General features: G+C 32.8%; 1 protein-coding gene across 8 annotated transcripts in view; it reads left to right on the top strand.

The window, feature by feature from the left end:
* LRFN5 (leucine rich repeat and fibronectin type III domain containing 5) overlaps positions 1-20,350 on the top strand; it is a 272,499-nt gene extending 252,149 nt beyond the window's left edge. For 4 of the 8 annotated variants that reach the window (XM_004612144.2, XM_055130505.1, XM_055130508.1 and 1 more), the window contains 4 exons: positions 2,012-3,416; positions 6,058-6,770; positions 13,802-13,845; positions 19,954-20,350. In XM_004612144.2, coding sequence (XP_004612201.2) covers positions 2,032-3,416; positions 6,058-6,770; positions 13,802-13,845; positions 19,954-19,971 — 2,160 coding nt within the window. In that variant the 5' untranslated portion in view covers positions 2,012-2,031 and the 3' untranslated portion in view covers positions 19,972-20,350. Of the gene's footprint in view, positions 1-2,011; positions 3,417-3,760; positions 3,952-6,057; positions 6,771-13,801; positions 13,846-19,953 lie in introns of those variants that run through there. The other 4 variants (XR_008629144.1, XM_055130511.1, XM_055130509.1 and 1 more) reach the window with 4 other exon arrangements.
* The last annotated feature ends 698 nt before the right edge of the window (positions 20,351-21,048 follow it).

Below are 21,048 nucleotides of genomic sequence, written 5' to 3'. Positions count from 1 at the left end.
TGAACTTTGAAGCAAACCAATAGCTACATTAGCCAGTGAATGGTAAACGGTACTACACATGAAATGGAAGATTCCGGCTAAAATTGACTTCCTAATTTTTTTTCACAAACCACGGAGATTTGTTTTCACTTGTTTAATTGCTCTCCCTTCTTTATTTAAATCACTTGTTCATTGTTAATTGTATTTTTGCCCTATCTTTTACTAACGATTTTACAGGAGTACTTTATTCTGATATCCACTTCCATTATGAAACTCAGTTCCATAAATTCAATCTCCTTTTTGTTCTGTCATTTATTTTAATCAAAATGACAGTTTTTGCCTTACAGGTTTTCTTTTCTTTTTTTGTGATTTCAAATGTGCCTTCGAGAGCAATCACAGAGTTTACCTATATATTTTGTACAAGTAAAATTATATTTCATTTATTAAGGATAATATTTATTTAATCACTTCTACATGGCAGAAAATAGGCATAAATTTTAATCATATTTTACATAGCAGAAAAGAGGAATAAATTAAAGCAAACCTCTAAGGATATTCTAGTTTAAAAGATGGATAAATTATATGCACAGTAATTTCTTATATTGCACTTCTTTCTTTCTATTTAATTAAACCTTGTTTTTAATGTTTATTTACACCTATTCCTGTTTAAAATTTTAAATATCTTGGGGCTGGAGCGATAGCACAGCGGGTAGGGCGTTTGCCTTGCACGCGGCCAACCCGGTTTCCAATCCCCAGCATCCCACATGGTCCCCTGAGCACTGCCAGTAGTAATTCCTGAGTGAAGAGCCAGGAGCAACTTCTGTGCATCGCCGGGTGTGACCCAAAAAAAGCAATAAATAAATAAATAAATAAATAAATAAATAAATTGTAAATATCTTATAAGAACTTTTGTTCACATAAATATAGCATATTTTTTACTTTTTGGACTAGTTTATAACTATGTATCTAAGATAAAACTGAAAATGATGGGAGTAGAGAAATAAAACAATGTTTGAGTCACTTGCCTTGCACGTGACTAAGACAAGTTTGATCCCCAGCACCCCATATGGTCCCCAAACTTCACATGGAGTTATCCCTGAGTGCTGAACCAGGAATAAACTCTGAGCACCATCAGGTACGAACCCTTCAAAAAAAGAAAAGAACCCTAAAAACTAAAAGTGAAACTGTAAATGTTTAATAAAATTTGAAATATATCAATATATTAAGATTCTATAAAAAGGATAAAGGACCATAATATCCTTTTTAAACCCAAGTATATTAGTGACTTCTTTACACAAATTTTCTTTAAAACACGATTTCATGTAAAATAGTTAATTATGTAAGAAGTTTAACTATTTTTGATAAATGTTCAACCTTACTCATTTTGAGCATGAGGCATGCAGTGAGGATATGGTGGTGGTCTGTCTCCAAGTTTGTCAAGACATGTAAAAGCTAATCAGTTAGTTATTTCAAAATATTATGACTCACAGTTAACTCAGTTAAAAATATCTCATTTATATGTGCATGTTTACTCGGTCTAGTAAACTGAACTACTTTATTATCCTTAACTACTTTATAATCCTTAAATTCAAATTAAGCTTTGAATTTTCTTTTGCAGAACAAGACGCTTTTAAAGTTTAGGGGATATTTGCCTGGATTCTCACCCTCCCTGGGACTGAATGTCCATGCTTTCTTTTACACTTAATAACACTTAATTGACAAATTTCTGACAACTTGTTGACTTCTTTGTTTTTCAGTTTGATTTCAAATATGAAGCTGCAAAACATATAAATATATGTATGTATATATATATTTGCGTATGTATATATACATACATACATACAAACATATGTGTGTATGTATTTTTCCTACTATCTACTAGTGTCCAGTTTAAGTAGATCTCTTTTGCTCGTTTGTTAAGAAATAACTTGTTTCTGGATTCCTATTTGCATTAAATGATTATTCTAGTAAAACCTAAATACTCATCAAGGGATTGGTTGTTAACAATTTATTTTGTGTCTTATCTTAACAGGGTCTTACATCTGATCTACAATGGAAAAATTTCTTTTTTATCTGTTTTTCATTGGCATAGCTGTGAGAGCTCAGATCTGTCCAAAACGCTGTGTCTGTCAGATTTTGTCTCCGAATCTTGCAACCTTATGTGCCAAGAAAGGGCTTTTATTTGTTCCACCAAACATTGACAGAAGAACTGTAGAACTGCGGTTGGCAGACAATTTTGTTACAAACATTAAAAGGAAAGATTTTGCCAATATGACTAGCTTGGTGGATCTGACTCTGTCTCGGAATACAATAAGTTTCATTACACCTCATGCATTCGCTGACTTGCGGAATTTGAGGGCACTCCACTTGAATAGCAACAGATTGACTAAAATCACAAATGACATGTTCAGTGGGCTTTCCAATCTCCATCATTTGATATTGAACAACAATCAGCTGACTTTGATTTCTTCAACTGCATTTGATGATGTATTTGCCCTTGAAGAGCTGGATTTGTCCTATAACAATTTAGAAACAATTCCTTGGGATGCTGTTGAAAAAATGGTTAGCTTGCACACCCTCAGTTTGGATCACAACATGATTGATAACATTCCTAAAGGAACCTTCTCCCACTTGCACAAGATGACTCGACTAGATGTAACATCAAATAAATTGCAGAAGCTACCACCTGACCCTCTCTTTCAGAGAGCTCAGGTACTAGCAACCTCAGGAATAATAAGCCCATCGACATTTGCATTAAGTTTTGGTGGAAACCCTTTGCATTGCAATTGTGAGTTGTTGTGGCTGAGGCGTCTGTCCAGAGAAGACGACTTAGAGACGTGTGCTTCGCCAGCACTTTTAACCGGACGCTATTTTTGGTCAATTCCTGAGGAAGAGTTTTTGTGTGAGCCTCCTCTCATTACTCGCCACACACATGAGATGAGAGTCCTGGAAGGTCAGAGGGCAACACTGAGGTGCAAAGCCAGAGGAGATCCTGAACCTGCAATTCATTGGATTTCTCCTGAAGGAAAGCTTATTTCAAATGCAACAAGATCTCTGGTGTATGACAATGGAACACTGGACATTATGATAACAACTGTAAAAGATACAGGTGCTTTTACCTGCATTGCTTCCAATCCTGCTGGAGAAGCCACTCAAACAGTGGATCTTCATATAATTAAACTCCCCCATATACTAAATAGTACAAACCATATCCATGAGCCTGACCCTGGTTCTTCAGATATTTCGACTTCTACTAAGTCAGGTTCAAATGCAAGCAGTAGCAATGGTGACACTAAAATGAGTCAAGATAAGATTGTGGTGGCAGAAGCAACATCATCTACGGCACTACTTAAATTTAACTTTCAAAGAAATATCCCTGGAATACGTATGTTTCAGATCCAGTACAATGGTACTTATGATGACACCCTTGTTTACAGGTAAGAAAAAGTAAGCAAAGTCTTGTGTTTCCCATGCATCGTAGTGGAAGGCATGTTTAAGTACTGCTTAGTTTTCTAAATTGGCGGTGCTACTCTGTATTATATCCAAGACTCTATTTTTTTTTAAAAAAGTTCTTAATGCAAAGCTTATGAAAGGTGTATACATGTGGGGAAGTATTAAAAATGGCATTATTGTTAGAGAGATCAAGTTTATATTTAATATTATGCTTACTTTCCCCCCTCATTTAAGAGATGTGACTATGAAGGAACAATATTGATTTATTTTAAAAAATTCAAAAACATACCAGAACTTACACATCCACATGAGTGTTCTTTCCTTCAAGGAAGTCACGTTGGGAGGCTATACCATTATCCCAATGATGCTGCCATTGCTCAAAGCACTTTTGGAATTATCTTTAGAACCTCGTCATACTATTTTGAATATCCTCAGTGGTGGCAAATCTTCGTCTTTTGAGGGTGAATTTGAATTTTGGAAACAAGCAAAAGACACTTGGAGCCAAGTCTTATGAATAAGGTGGGTGATCAAGATGGGTATTGCCATTTTTGGTCAAAAATATAGGATGTAACTATAAACTAATGAGACTGATTTTTTGGGTAATTGATTTATGTGCATGTGTGTTGTCTCATATATACTGGTTCTTAAGACAGTTCCAAAAAAAAAACTTTATAAATATTTTGAGCAGTGAACGTATCACTGGAGCTAACTGTATAAATTCCAGGTAAGGACATTGATGTAGAATTTTGCATCTGACTAAGGAATTTCTGGTATGTTTTTCTGAAATTCAGCCTCATTGATTTATGGTCACATCTTGTCCAATATTCAGTTGGAAATATACATTTAACCCCTCCATATAATTTTGCTTCTGATAGACTATTTCTGTATGACACAAAATTATGACATTCATGATTTTCTTTCTATTCTTCTGGAATAGATAGATATATATATACCATATACACCCAAGTGAATTTGGGAAGGTAGTTGATTTTAACTCAGATTTTCACTTATAGAAATAAGAGAATTAAAAAAATCACAGAATAGTGTGACAGAAAAGCAATCTAAATAGTCATGTAATTAATCCTAAGCAGGGTTCAAACTGGATGGATTTTAATTTTCTCGTATTTAAAAAGAAAGAAACAAATACCTACCACCTAGGTTTCTAAAATACCTACCACCATCAAGTGTATGGAAACATACACTCTGATACATGTACATTGGCACAAAGTAGCCTAGTCTGAAAAAAATCAGCTTTTCACCAAGACTAGAGTCAATGATTAACCTATTGTCAATAATATATAACATTCCCTATCCCTCAGTAATAGACACCTTATATTACATATGTAGTTATAAGTATAGATATATACCATTAGTCATTCTATTCATATACTTTAAACTAATTATGAAATATGTCACTTTTTATTTTCCAAATTCCCATATTTAAAATTTCCAAAACAGTTAAATTGCATGTGATCTTGAGGAAATTACTTGAATCCATGACCTTCAGTTTTGCCATGTGTAGAATAGTGAACAATGCCTCAGATTGTCTGCTGGAAATATTGAATTAAGATGTTCATTAACGTGTGTTAAAATTGATTGTGCACTTGCTAAGTGGTTGGGATTTTAATCACAATATACACTCCAGCTTAAATATTACCTGATATATTTAGAACACATTGTTTAAATTGAATATTAGATAAGCACTGCCAAATTCCTAAAACCAAAGTTCATGGAATAAATAAAATTCCGAGCATTTTTCCCGGTATTAAATCATTGTCTTGGTTATATTTGGTTTCTTACAAGAAAAGAAATTTTGTGGAAACTTAGCATGCACAGAAGATTTTATGATATGATTTATTCAGAAATTTCTACAAATTCTTATCCAATTTTAGATGCTAAATATGAAAGACTATTTTATCAGGGAGGAAAAAGGATTTATGCTCTGGTTAATATCTTTTATTTGTTCATGTTTCTAAGATAATATTACTCATTCACTTTCATTAGTTATAATTTATAAATATATACATTAATAGATTAAAATACTAGGAACCAACTATTAAAGGCATGAGATATCTAAGACTATAAATAAAGTATTTAACCTTAGCAATAATTTTAGTTATTAAAGGCATATTTACTGGGTACCATTCCATAACAGCTTAAAACTGATTTGGAAACTATGAAATGTATTTCTAGTTGGGTTTCTAATGTGATTGTCGGTGTTTTCCCTTCCTTCAAATTGGCTTTTAGTCACAGAGGTGTTGTAAGTGCTAAATGGATTTGTTTAGTACTCAGATAATGTCACAGTCACACCTTTCAAAAGCAATTTGTCATAAATGATTTTTTAGCAGTGCCTTTTATTAGGAGTTCTGCTTTGCCAACCAATGTAATTAGTAATCTTGTCAAGGCATGGTGCAGGCACCATTAATATAATGCAGACACCAACAATGACTTTTAGCTATTTTAACGGGCTAAATATAATATTAGGTCATTTTCCCATATTTCATATCTGTTACGAATGTGCTTATCTTAATGAATACTGAAATGAAACAACTCAAGACGGAATGACTCTCTGTGTATATATTTTGTTTCACTTCTAATATTAACACAAATTCCATTGTCCTTCAGAATGATACCTCCTACGAGCAAAACTTTTCTTGTCAATAACCTGGCTGCTGGAACTATGTATGACTTGTGTGTCTTGGCAATATATGATGATGGCATCACTTCCCTCACTGCCACAAGAGTTGTGGGTTGCATCCAGTTTACTACGGAACAGGATTACGTGCGATGCCATTTCATGCAGTCCCAGTTTTTGGGAGGAACCATGATTATTATTATTGGTGGAATAATTGTAGCATCCGTGCTGGTTTTCATCATTATTCTAATGATCCGGTATAAGGTTTGTAATAACAATGGGCAGCACAAAGTCACCAAGGTCAGCAACGTCTACTCACAAACTAACGGGGCACAGATCCAAGGCTGCAGTGTGACGCTGCCCCAGTCGGTGTCCAAGCAAGCGGTGGGACATGAAGAGACTGCCCAGTGTTGTAAAGTTGCCAATGACAATGTGATACAATCTTCAGAAACTTGTTCAAGTCAGGACTCCTCTACCACTACCTCTGCTTTGCCTCCTACCTGGACTTCAAGCACTTCTGTGTCCCAAAAGCAGAAAAGAAAGACTGGCGGAAAGCCAAGTACCGAACCACAGAATGAAGCTGTCACAAGTGTTGAGTCCCAAAACACTAACAGGAACAATTCAACTGCATTGCAGTTAGCTAGTCGACCTCCTGAATCTGTTACAGAGGGGCCCACATCTAAAAGAGCACATTCAAAGCCAAGTAAGTTTTACACTTTGCCTGCTGAAAGATCCAGAGCAAGGCACAGGTATTCCCTCAATGGAGAATTAAAGAAATACCATTGCTTTATTAACTCACCAAACACAAATGGACTATTTTCTAAAAGAAGCATGTCTATGAATGGGATGTTAATTCACTCCAACAGTTTTGATGAGCATAGTGGAAAAATAGCTCATTCAAGTTCTGAGTGGATATTGGAAAGTGCTGTGTAAACTATTATTTCTTTTTAATGAAAAAATTAATTTTAGAACTGACATAGGAAAGTAGAATTTGGAATTCCAGGCTTGTCTCTCTGACATAAGGCAAATAGAGCCAAAATGTGTTAGTGTACAGTGTGATATGTGAGAATGTATACATATGTGTGTATGTGTATATATATAGGTGCATACACCTATATATATACTCATATGCTTAACATATAAAATGATATAGGGAAAAATGCATGACATGACAGCAGTGCCTTCTCCTAATCTAAGACTGGCTTCTAGGTTCTGCAATTGCAGATATCAAAAAATAAAAATAAAAAGATTTTGCATAAATATTTTTTCCAGTTTTCTTCCAGGGCCAACAAATTATTGATATTTTTAACAAGTATAATGTATATTTTCTTTCCATGACAATGGCATTCATTTCTAGGCAAGTATTGTAAAAAACAATTCTGTTGCTACACTATTTAAATTAAAATATTTAATAAGTATATTCAGATAGTGTTAAAGCAAGTATCCTTCTAAACAAATTATTGGTTCAAGTGCCTTAGTGGTTTTATAATTTTTTCTTATTTAATACACAAAATTTTTCCTGGGAAGTGGAAGAAAACGCAGTTGACATTACATTTATCAAAAATAATCCACTTCAGTTTTACATCATATTACATACATTCATATGCATCCAACAGTGTTCGCACTCCACACTACATGTTTACTGAAGGAATAAGTGATATGTTTTTAATTTGCATTAAATACAAAGCAAGTTAAAAATGCAATCAAAATTCCTAGACTTCTTTTATCAAAGAGATGTGTAGTAGTTTTATCGTCAAGTAAAATTACATTTAGAAGCAATATAAAGTCATTGCTCATTAACCAGGTAGTGGTTTTGTTTTTCCATCAGCTTTCTTAATTCTCAGTTTGAATGTTTGTCTCAGAGTAAATGCTTTATTTCTTTAACCAAAACCTGTAATGAAATTGAATTAGAGATCATTACATTTAATCGTTTCATTGTCAAAAAATAATAAGTATTACTGTGAAATATTATTTAATTTGATAATATAGCATTTTTTAGACTTTCACCACTGAAATCAAAATCTATAGATAAATGTTCTTATCTACTTATTGAGAACATTACAACATTATTTGTTAACTTGATATTGCTTTATTGAAGTTTAAACAAATTGAGCCTTGAGGTTTTCGGTTTTTAAGAATGACTCATGTGGGAACACTGTACATCAAATTTCATCCATAATGTGATAAAATTGGACCAAAATGATAGTACAGAAGTCAGGCCTTTGTTTTACATGAGGCACACCCAAGTTTGGTCCTCAACATCCCCATAGGTTCTCTTGAAACAGGGCACAAAAACAGAAGTAAGCCTGAGTATTACCAGGTGTGGCCCCTAAACCAAACAACAACAACAAAATCATACCATAGATAATTTATTTAAAGTGATTCTTTGCCATAAGTTGAACATATTAATGTTTACTAACTCTTACAGATCTCTTGAAATGCCATTTAAAACATGGGGGAAATATGCCAAAAGTAAGTTTAATTTATTTCTACTAGAGACATATAAAATGTTCAGTTCCTTACAACTTGGTAGAGGCTCATCTTATTATACATGGTTTGTCATGTTGACATTCAAAACTAGGTTAGATTAAAGCAGTGAGAGATCACTTTCTATGCTGGTCTTGCAGAACACTGTCTTTTTTTTTTTAATTATTATTACCTTAGGTGTTACCTAAATCCTTTTTCTGCCCTATTTCCCTTTCTGAAGTTTGCCTTTCACATTTCCAAAATCTATTCAGCCTCTATAGGTCTGGCATATAGTTCTTGTAAAAAATAAATGAGATTGCATGTGTGGTAGTAATTTGTAAAATCAAAAGCATTTTTCAAAGTGAAGTGTGCTTTCAGCTTCATTTCTATGGTAATGCTCTAATACTAGCTAAACATTTTTTTAAGCCTCAATTACACAATTCTTCATGAGGTGCTGATTAACAAAAGAACAGTGCTCTTCCTTTTTCTTGTATTTATTTATGCAGTATTTAAAAAATCCTTAAAAATATAAATGCTTTCAAAACTAAAAGAATGAAAGAAATTTCTGTCAATAGGAAAGGTTTTGAACAATTAAATTCTAACATCATAAAACATAAGCATTTCCTTAGCATATCTTTTCTAATTAATTAATGAATTTATTTTGTATTTTCCAGTTGTCTATATTTTTGAAAATCAAATTTTTTTATTTTTAAATTGAAATGCTTATGTTTGTAGTGGAACCTTAAGTATACTACATTTATTATAAAAAATATATAGCATTTAATTCTGTGAAAATTGCTGTCTGACTAAAATCACTGAAACTTTAAATTTTTATTATTATCACAATACACTTCAAGGTATATCAAAAATGCTCAAACATTTGTTTTTGAAATTGATAATGGATCTGTGTTTCTTTCTTACAAAAAGTTTATATTCTGAGAGATGAACAAAAAATTTGTTATCAAGAGATTCAAATGTTTTGGATTTTGTTTACAAGTATATGAAAAGAAATTGTTCATTTCTTGCCTAATTTCAATGTGAAGAGCCTGGAATATTAATCTTTGTAACATTTAAGATAATAAAAGGCTCATAGGATAACTATCCAAAACACAATTATTATTTAGGTGAATAAATTAGTGAATAAATAGATAAATAAATGGGACCAGGAAGAAGGAAAATTATTAGAAATTTGATTACTTATCATAGTGGAGAATTGTGATGCCGATATTACATTACTATAAGCAAGAAACCCTCTGTCTCTTGTGCTTTTTTTTCTATTATTTATTCCATTCTTCATTTAACCTGTGTATGTGAGTATGTATGTGTGTATGGTTTCCTATTTATTGCTGTTGACTATGTATAGGTTGTATTTTTGCATCTCTTATTTTTCTTTTATTTTTAGCCATCTTACAGTATGATTTAAATTTATTAAATATGGAAAAAATAACAAACTATTTAGTCCAGAAATTTAAAAGATGTGTGTTCATGTGCTAATTATTATTCTTACTGAAAAAATTGTCTTGCAATTTGAAAATGGCAAACTATTATAAAAATAAGACTTTAAAAAAATTACATCTGAGTGTCTCAAGGGAACGGCATCACATTTATAGTGCATCACATTTGCTGCTTTTGATAATCCAAAATGCTTTTGATAATCCAAAATGTGGTTTGAAAAGTATTGTTTTTTTCAATATACAAAATATATTAACACAGAGGTATGTACGTTGAATGCGATACTTTTAATTAGATACAGTAAGTAACATCATTGCTGTGGATTGTTTGTCTCCTTTCTATGTTTATCTAGTCATTAAAGTACTTAGTGTGATTAAGCCACACTATGTTATTTTATGCTTTAAAACAATTTTAGATGCTGATAAATATAATTTATTTTTCAAATGTAAGTTCTTTAGTATAATATTCATCTATAAATATAAAAAGCTTGTGTTATGGAAGATATACATTTTGGGGGCATATATTTGAGGAGCTAAAAATAACTTTAATGCATTTTATTTGTTTACAGGGATCTCTTTTTATCTTTTTTCTATGTGAAGTACATGTCACTTCATTTTAAAACATTTATAAAACATTTCCAAATTAAACTTACTTTAAGTTTAATATTGGAAAGAAGCTAAATATTTCATTTATGAAGATAAAAAATTAATAGAAATGTATCCTACTATTCACATAAACTAATTTCCTTTTGGTTACCAAATTTTGGTATTTGATCCTATTTATTCACAATAATAAACTTTAAAACACTCTTTATTTTTATATTTCTTTCTTTTTACAAAGCTGTTCATAATTGGATTTCAGTCATACAGTATTCCAACACCCATCCCTCCACCAGTGTTCATTTCCCAGCACTGATGTCCCCAGGCTCTCTCCCATTATCCCCCGCCCCCACTCTTATAGCACAGGAGTAAGGCACTTGCTATTCATTAGACAATGGTGAGTCTGTCCCTATTCAAATCCACAGAAGCATCACAGAGTGTTGCTAGAGCATGGAACCAGGAATGATCATTTAACACTACCTGGTGTGACCCAAATACCCACCTCCCCCCGCACCCCGACCTCCTGAAACCCTCAGGGAGGAAAAGTTCTTTTTAATACTAATAATATTCAAAATCCTCAGGCACACAGTTTGTGTTATAAAGTTGTAATGGGAAACTGTAAATGTTTTCAAAGAGGATAGAAAATATGCACCCATTTTCTTCTAAGCATGTTGAACTTCCAACAACATTGCATATTACTGAGAAAGCAATATTTATTGATATTAGACTTAAGGCTAAGCTTTTTCTTACTCAGCCTTGACAGTGTCAGAGGAAAATTCCTGTATCTTCAGCAGTGCATGTGGATGCTACTATGAGTGTGAGAAGTGTTTTGAGGAAAGAACTTCAACATTGACAGGAAACTGGCATTTTTCTTATTCTCTTTGATTAGCAGTGGTGATAATAATGATAACAATAAGATTTCACACTATAATAGTAGTAAGTTAAGTGTTGAATTAAATTAATGGAAAAGAAATATCTATTTTTAAAAATTGCATAGAAAATGGAAGAAGTAGTAAAATTAATGTCTTGAATTTAATTATAGTGTTTAGATCTCTTCCAACTTTCATTTCATGCTAGTTAAATACATGCTGGGTTTACAAATATAGTTAATCTTGTCTTTTTCCCCTGCATCAGACACTATCCACATAGTAGTGCAGAAGATTATTGAAAAATGTTAAACATATTGTTGTGATTGACTTATCCTTAAAATGTGGTATTATCAGGACTGGACCATAGAAAGTAGCAGTTTTCAGCTGGGAATGTTTCTAAGTTTAAAATTGCTACATTAAACAGATGTTGATGTATTTACAACTTTATCATGGTTACAAATAGCAAATACAAAAAAAAATCTGTGTACTATTGTCATATGATTATGCTCAGCTATTCAAAATTTAAAGTTAGCATTGAATAAAATAAAAAGGTGGTATAAACCTGCATATCTGTATATAATTCATATGTATATTGATGCTATTAATGTAATTAATCAGTTTACATCACAATATTTTGTCCTGCAACATAAATTAAAATCAGGTGAGGGAAATTAGAGTTAAATAAGCTGACAAACCCAGAACAGCTCTACAAAGTTGTGATTTATCATATAGCAATAGATTTTAAATTACTTAAAACAAATGTGTTATTTTGTTTTTCTGGATATGCTACTCATAACTATGAGTACATTTTTTCAATTGTATATAATTTTTATATAGATAACATTTATTATATTTAATGACATTCAAATACATTTGGAGTAAAGATATTTAAGCTCATTTTGTATTTGGAGGTGGATGTATGTTAAAAATTTCCTAAAAACCCAGGTAGAGGAATATTGCTATTTTACTTCAGAATAATCTAATTGCTAATGCTATTAAGAGAAAGATTATGATGTATACTACATTGGCTCTATCACGGTAAATTTTCTAGTTTTTTCTGTATAACCAAAGCATGTTTATTTCTTGTAAAACATAACATCTAACAACCACTTTAACTTTATATTAGTATTTACATTAGACTTTATAAAATAAGTTTTTTTTTTGTTTTATGGGTCATAGCTGGCAGTGCAGAGGGGTTTCTCCTGGCTCTGCACTCAGGAGTCACCCCTGGCAGTGCTCAGTTGACCATATGGGATGCTGGGAATGGCACCCAGGTCGGGGTCGGCCATTTGCAAGGCAAACTCCCTACCTGCTGTACTATTGCTCCAGCCCCAAAATAAGTTTTATTTTTAATAATCATCACACTCACTTGTGAACCCTGAAAACAGTTTTTTTCCCAAAACACCTAGTTTTTAAAATTATGTCACTTCATAATGATCGGGATTTTTTATAATTATGTCATTTTGTAATGATTGGGAGTATTTGATTTGAAATAAGGCATTTTAGAGAAAGAATATGTGTTATGTAGAGTTATAAAATAAATATTTATAGACAATTTGAACATATACATAGTCACTTAAAAAGCAGAATATTTGCATTTAGAGTAACTATTATTTGTACAAGGTTTACCCTTGTAAAATAAATACCTTGGGGATTTGATAGTGTTCTATTATCTGGAGGTTATTAAACAATGTTTCATATTATAACTGTTATTTAATTTTCTGTGTGGTGAATCTAGTGAAAATAATTTCCTGCTTCAATTGCCTTGTTTTATTTATCTTTCTTTATAAATCGAATGTAAACTATTCGTTGAAATTTTAACTTTGGGAAAGGGAGATGGCTCCAAGATGCTAGAGTATATGTGAGAGAGTATATGTTTTGCAATGGGAACTCCAGGTTGGATTCCTCACACTGTATAGTCCCAAAATGCCACCAAAGATGAACCCAGAGCTCTTCGATGGGAGTACTGAGACCCTAAAGACCACAAGGTATCACATACACACACACACACACACATTTTAGAAGGTAGTTAAATAGAAACCAGATTCTCTTCTTAAACATGTAGATGAAAAATACATTCTATCTTGATTATTGCTCATTTTATTAATTCAAGAAATATTTAAATTTTTTACCTTTATAATATTAAGAACTAGCTTTAGAGAATGATACTCTATTAAAATATATCAAGTCAATTGCAATTAACCTAAGAACTGGCAATTTTGAAGAGCAAACCTAAAAGTCTAGACACAATTTTTGTTAAGAGAAATCATCTAGATGTCACGAGAAGTGTTTTAGGATCTGTTTCTTAAAAAATGAACTGCTCATGACATTGAAAATTTTATTCCCAGATGCTTTGCTGACTAATGTTGACCCGATTGTCCAGGAAACACAGGTGAGATTCTTATTACCTGTATCGTACCTCCAGCACCTAAGTGGCTATCATTTTTAGAAATAATTTTAATTTTTGTGACTAATCTTACTTGCTTAAATTTTCCATGAAAACTTAATTTCCAATGCTATAGGGTTCGAATTGATAGTACAGCGGGTAGGGCGTTTGCCTTGCACACAGCCAACCTGGGTTCGATCCTCGGCATCCCATATGGTCCCCCAAGCACTGCCAGGAGTAACTCCTGAGTGCAAAGCCAGGAACAACCTACTGAGCATCACCGGGTGTGACCCAAAAAGAAAAAAAAATAAAGGTAATTTCCAGTGTTATAGACTGAAGTTTCAGTTAAACCTAACTTAAATTGTAATGTAAAATTTAGACCGATTTCTGGTTGACTAAACATTTCTGTTTGACACTATAAAAATATTGACAACACTAATTACAGATGTGACTTTGGAGTCATTCTTTTGGTCATGCCTGGTGTAATGAAGTTGTACACAACTTTTACAATTTGAAGATAGCCTCATACCATAAGAATGTATCCACTCTTATCCATGATCTCTATATCCTAATAACACTGAGATGACATATAATGCCTCATTGCAAGTGGATGAATAGTAGTGGTTCAGTATCTAAAATGAATGAAGCCACTTTAAAATGGAGCAAAAGACTACACATGAAATATTCATAGTATTCCTTTTGTCAGAAACCAATTACTTTTTATTTTTTTAAGTTTCAAATGAGTATTTGATGCCTGTATTTTAATTGGATCAGAAAGTGTGTTTCCAGAGCAGAATAGCACTTTAGCAATCTGTTCAAACAGCTGGAAGCACCAGCAATTTGCTTAAGGTTTGGCACAGAAAAAAATCCACTGCTTTAAAAAGTTCTAAAGAGGCTATTGATTTATTTGATAGTTGTAAAGATAAGGTCTTGGATATTTTAAACATTTCTTATTGAAAAGACAACAGTAATTTGGACAGTGGTTCCTTGTTTCTCTAATTAAGTCCTTTCCTCAGTTAACAAAAAAAATGTCTCTCAATATATAATTTCTTTACTGAATTTAGGATTCCATCACTATATTGAAGAAAAAATAGAGCAGATGGCTTTCTGGAAACAATCAATAGCACAGTGTCTGGCGCATGCTTTGTGTTCTATTTTGTGTACAGAGCTGACTTTGCATGCTTGCCTTGTAAATCACCTCCATCCCTGTCTCTCATTTTTAATATCTCCCTCTCTGCTCTTTACTCTTGCCCCCTTTCCCATATTTATTTCATCTTTTTTTCTTCATAAATTCTTCCCTCTGTCCAGCTCTGACTTCTATTTTTTAGTCCTGGGGTATTTACTAATTTGAAAGTTATAGACCTTTAGAAAAGGAAGATGATGTTTACTCTTTTCAGAAGTATGATCCAGGATAGTGCTAAATGCCACGTACAGATTTGGAAGTAGGGTGCAGGGAAATGACTTTAAGAGCTAAGTGACTGCTTCATTTGTGAAGCTCCCAGCTTCTCTCCTGGTACTTAAATTTCCCCTGAAAACTGCTAGGATCAAATGCTAAGCACCAGCCTGGAATAGCCCCCACATGGAATACCACAAGTGTGGCCCCAAAACATGAATAAAATATTGGAGGCAAGAGAATCAGTCAGTCATTTTACAATTACCAGTAATTCACCAGCTAGTCACATTTCCTGGGATGTAGCACTGTATCACTGTCATCCCTTTGTTCATTGATTTGCTCGAGCAGGCACCAGTAATGTCTTCATTGTGAGACTTCTTGTTATTGTTTTTGGCATATCAAATACGTCACAGGTAGCTTACCAGGCTCTGCCGTGTGGGTGGGACACTCTCTGTAACTTGCCGGGCTCTCCAAGAGGAACAAAGGAATTGAACCCGGATCGGCCAAGTGCAAGGCAAAAGCCCTACCCGCTATTATTGTCCTTATATACTACATTACAAAGAGTGATATTAAAAAAAAAAAGTACTCTCTTTGGACATCTGTAGTCTACCAGCTAAATTCTAGGGTTTGCTAATGTGATAAATGTACAACTTTCAGGATTTTGTGTCCCAAAATTATTAGCAGCATTTGCACTTTGAAAAATAATGCTAAAAATAAAATTATCATAAATTATTCATATTTTCCACTCAGACACAGATATTGATAATCTAGTGAATAATCAGTGATTTTTCAGTTCTACAGGTAGCAAATGCATGAGTGGGTGTCTTTTTCATTAGATTTGCATAGTGGAAGAAGAGTATTCTGTGTGGAATAGGCCACTTTAGAAGCCATACTAAATCTTGGTTCTCAGTAAGAAACTAATTTCATCACATTGTCATTGAAACTTTCTTTTATTACTTTGCTATTTTTTCTATGAACATTAGCAAGATAAATCCCAAGGAAAAAGAATAATTTTGGCAAAATTTAGTGGTACATCATTCATCACCCATCTCCATGCTACATTCCTATTAACAGATTTAAGTCACCATCGGATGTTAGTGCGACTGCTCTTGGTGTGTGCTGAATAATTCCCGTTATAACAGATCTCTCATTTGTACTGCTGTCATCACAAGGAACAGTGATGCACCTTTGAAGAGGCTGGTCCATGCGTTCTCAGACTTCTTGTGGCCTTTCGCACTTTGAGCAGTACCTTTCCACGTGTGAATGAGGCAAGGCAGAGTGCTGACAGTTCTGCTCGCAGTTTCTCACTTCTCAGCTTTGTTATTTTGTAGCTAATCATAGTGAGGTACCTGCTACGATGATCTTTTTTCCCCTGAGAGTAGAGTTAGTACATTTATCTTATTCTCATTAGCCAGAATACACTGTATGCCAGTTTTATTCCATAGACTCCTTTCTGCATGTGCATAGAAGACAGAATAAGCATAAAGTAGTTAAATGCACCCCATACAATCTTCCTATAATAAAGGTCTAAGATTCTAATCACACTGCAGTGAATTAAAAGTAGTAGAGAAAAGAATGACTGAAGAAAATAATAATTATAGCAAAATTTAAAAACATTTTTATGTTTAAGACAAACAAATAATTAGCCATGTTTTGATAGCTAAAGTAAAACTGTCGACTATTTCATAGCACTATAGCACTCTCATCCTATTGCTCATTGAGTTGCTCGAGTGGGCACCAGTAACATCTCCATTGTGAGACTTGTTACTGTTTTTGGCATATCAAATATGCCAGGGGTAGTTTGCCAGGCTCTGTTGTGTAGGCGAGATACTCTAGGTAGCTTGCCCGGCTCTCTGAGAGGAATGGAGGAATTGAACCCGGGTCGGTCGCATGCATTGGCAAATGCCCTATCCGTTGTGCTAAGACTTAAATAAATTTTATTAAAAAGCATTTTTTGCTGTGTTCAAATCAACCATACATGTTGGTTGGTAATCCAAAGCAAGTATTTTGCTTGGAAATATTGCTTACTCAATGCTTACTTTAAGATAATTACTTTCCCTGATTTGAATAAGCTTTGAATCTGTTTATTCTATTTGTATCAAAATATTTTTTAATTTAAACTTTGCCATTAAAAACTCTGCTGCAAATAGAATAAGCATAAGGAGGCCTACTTTGGATCAATGGCACTGCATTTTGCATCAAGCACTAGAAGTAGCAAATCCCAAACATACAAAACAAATCAGATGACCCAGGCACTTTCAGGTATAGCCAAATAACAAGATAAAACAAATCCAATTATAGAGAAAAGCTGCCTGTATCCATGGTACAGCGTAGATAAAAATATTTTTACATGTGTGGCAACTCTTTATTATTTTTAAATGTTTTACAACTAAACTGCACTCAACCAGAAAAACGAAATATAGAAAATAAAATGCTCAAAACTCATCCTTACTTCATAATGAAACCAACTGACATCTAATGAAACCAAAATCAGATGATAGGTAAGCTTTTTCTGGTTAGAGTTTCTTACAGGGTTGTATAGTCAGCTACATAGGGAATTCTGCAAAGCTAAGCATCTATAAATCTTGGACCTGAGAGAGAATTCAGGCCTCAAGACATTTCCTTTCTTACAGCTGACCATGGTTTGACCGCAGCACCCTATATAGTTCACTGCACCTCCAAAAGTAATCCCTAATAAACACACTGGCAGGAAGAAGCCCTAATCACTGCCAGGTGTAAGCCCCAACACAGCCCCAATACAAAAAGTATTTATAAATTTCTATGGAGATTTCTGTTACTGCTTATTTAAAAATATTGCTATACCTATAAATGTAATGTTATTTAATTAGCTAAACCTCAACAATTTTTAAATAGTAATGGAATAATCACATACCCAAAATTTTGTTTTATTTCATGGGGTAGTGGTGTGGGGATGCTAGAACATGCCTGGCTATGCTCTAGGATTACATATGGCTCTGCAATCATTTTTAAACTACCCCTAGTTTATTATTTTCAGTTTTTCTAATATTTAACAATGGTTCTCTATTTTTAAATCTTTGTGGTTTTCTTATAACTTTATGTTTTATACTTTGAGTCTTATGATATCATTGTAAAAGTTGTCCTAGTTGATGTAGTCAAAAGTTTTATTTTGATTACCTTAAATAAATAAACTCTCATTGTGCTGCATAATAGGACATCATGTTGTTAGTTTAATTTAAAAACAGAAAATCTTTACACTGTAGTTTCCCAAAACTGGAAATTCTTATTTCCTACATTCCAAAGTAACAGCTTTTATAGGAACTGAAATCCTATACTCATAATAACATTATTATTTGATGTGAAATTGAATCAGAAACTCTTTCAAATAACTTAGTTTGTAGAACCAATAACATTAAAGTAATTATTCGGGAAGAATTCATTACTTCCCAGTCAACTAATTACTTATGGTGTTTACTATATTTTTCCTCTAAGTATATTTTCTGTTTGGGAATATAAACATGAAAAAAATAAAAAAACATATATATTTCACAGAAATGAACTATATTGAAGCCAGAGTGATAGTACAGTTTGTGGGGTGTTTGCCTTGCACACAGCCGAATGGGTTGGATCCCCAACATCCCTTATGGGTTTCCTAGCACCACCGGGAGTAATTCTTGAGAGCAGAGCCTGGAGTAACCCTTGGCCAGAGAGATGGTACACTGGGTGGGCCATTTCCTACCTGGGTTCTATCCTCTGTTGTACCATATGGTCCCCAAGCCCACCAGGAGTGATTCCCTGAGTGCAGAGCCAGGAGTAAGTAAGCCCCAAGTATCACTGGGTGTGTACCAAAAACAAATAAAAATGATTAGTATATCAGCAGTTTAAACTAAAATATAAAATTAATGAAATATTTATATTTTGTTATTTATTTGTGCCACATATTTCATAACCCCCAACTTATCAACATGCCATTGTTCTGCAATGGGAAGAAGAGAATATTTTATGTGTACAAAATCATGCATTTCTCAAAAATTATTTCCCATAATATTTCACAAGGAAAGAGATTATAGGCATATCAAAGTTTATGCATTCTAATAACTCTAGTGGAGGAAAATATTTTGCTTCATATTTAAATATTATGTATAATTTTTCATACTCAAAATTTCTCTGCTCATAAGTTTGCCCGTTTTCACATTGTACATGTGGGTGAAAGAGCAATTAATGAAAATAGCCTTCACTATGTATAATTAAACTTTAGAAAATTTAAATAAACTACAAAATTCTCCACTGACCATATAAAATCAGGAGAGTATCATTAGATTGCAATATGATGAAGACTTTTGATGTAATATGTCTATATTTTAAAATTTATTTGAATGTTTGTGAAAACTTAAATGAAATGCATTAATGACTAAAATTATTTTTACTAATATAAATATAAAAAATAATGTAAAATGAAAATTTCATACCACAATTCAACTTGAACATCTACTTACCCCTAAATTTTTACATTTCTTTTTAAAGTTGTTCTTTTATATGTATTCACCAATTTGAAATTAGCAATGTTTTAAGATCTGATGTGTACATGTAGATAGTTTTCAGAGGTATGACATATATCCTATAGCAAGAAACTCCTGCCTAAATTTAAAGTTAATTACTTCAAGATTGCCTGTACAATGATCTCATTAGCTATGTTTTTTCTTTCTTTTTTCTTTCCCCCCTTTTTCTTTCTTCAATTTCAGAGGCTGGAATTAATATGAAGAGCACTACTTCTTTCTCCTGAAAAAAAAAATGTTGCCACTGATATTTTTACCGGATAAAATTTAAAAATGTTTTAATTCACAAGGATAATTGTTGAAGTGGTGTCCTGGAAGAAACTATCGCTGGAGCTGAAGCAGTTGTTACTGATGATGGCGGAAATGGCTCCATCAGATCATGGTTCATACCCTTTTAAAACCATTTTTTTTTCTTCTGGCCTACTAGTGTTTGTTATTTTTTTTTTAAAGAAGGAAAGAAAAAAGCCTACATTGGTATCGAGTTCTGTATCAATCCATGTTACATTGCCATCCATGATTTAAGACTGTAGAATCTTGAATAATCTATATCACTTTAAGAAATAAATGTTTTATTATGACAGAATTTGCACATTGTCTGATTTTTGAAAATATTAATTGCTTCAAGTATGAATGGTGAAATGATAATTGCAGTGACTAACAATACTATTTCACATTTATGCAGTGTAAAAGACTTCAAGGATCACAAATTTAGGAAATAGTATATTTTTCTTCTCTATTGAGGTGCAACAAATTCTGTTTAGAACCGTGCAAATACTTAAACTAAAACAACTTTATAGGAATTTTATGCCTCGGTGTTAATACAGAGTGATGAGTGATCATGTAACGAAACTTCAGAAAACTTCAATGTAGACATATTATAATTAATCCAGCTACTTTCCTAGTGTCTTAATGCAAAGGTGTTTTAATGATTTCAGGTCTTACATTTTATCTAAGTGCTTATGTCTTTAATTTTGAATAATTCTGTATAAATAAAAACATCATTTAGCAACAAATAAAATATTGCTTAATAAACATTAATACACATCTAAAGCAGTATTCAAGCTTAACATTTAATATCTGATCCTGAGTACAATTATTGAACTAAGTAAAATTGACCAGATATCCACTCTAAATATCAGTATTTACACAAGGGAGATATAACCACAAAAAAATTATTGTTGCTTTGGTATAAACAATAAGATAAAATAAAAATTAGTTAAATTGCATTGTTATTAGCAATTGCTTTCACATTTCAGGCATATTATTAGAGGTTAGATTTCT

The sequence above is a fragment of the Sorex araneus genome, chromosome 3 (assembly GCF_027595985.1).
Source record: "Sorex araneus isolate mSorAra2 chromosome 3, mSorAra2.pri, whole genome shotgun sequence".
NCBI lineage: Eukaryota > Metazoa > Chordata > Mammalia > Eulipotyphla > Soricidae > Sorex > Sorex araneus.
This window is presented reverse-complemented; position numbering and strand designations above follow the sequence as displayed.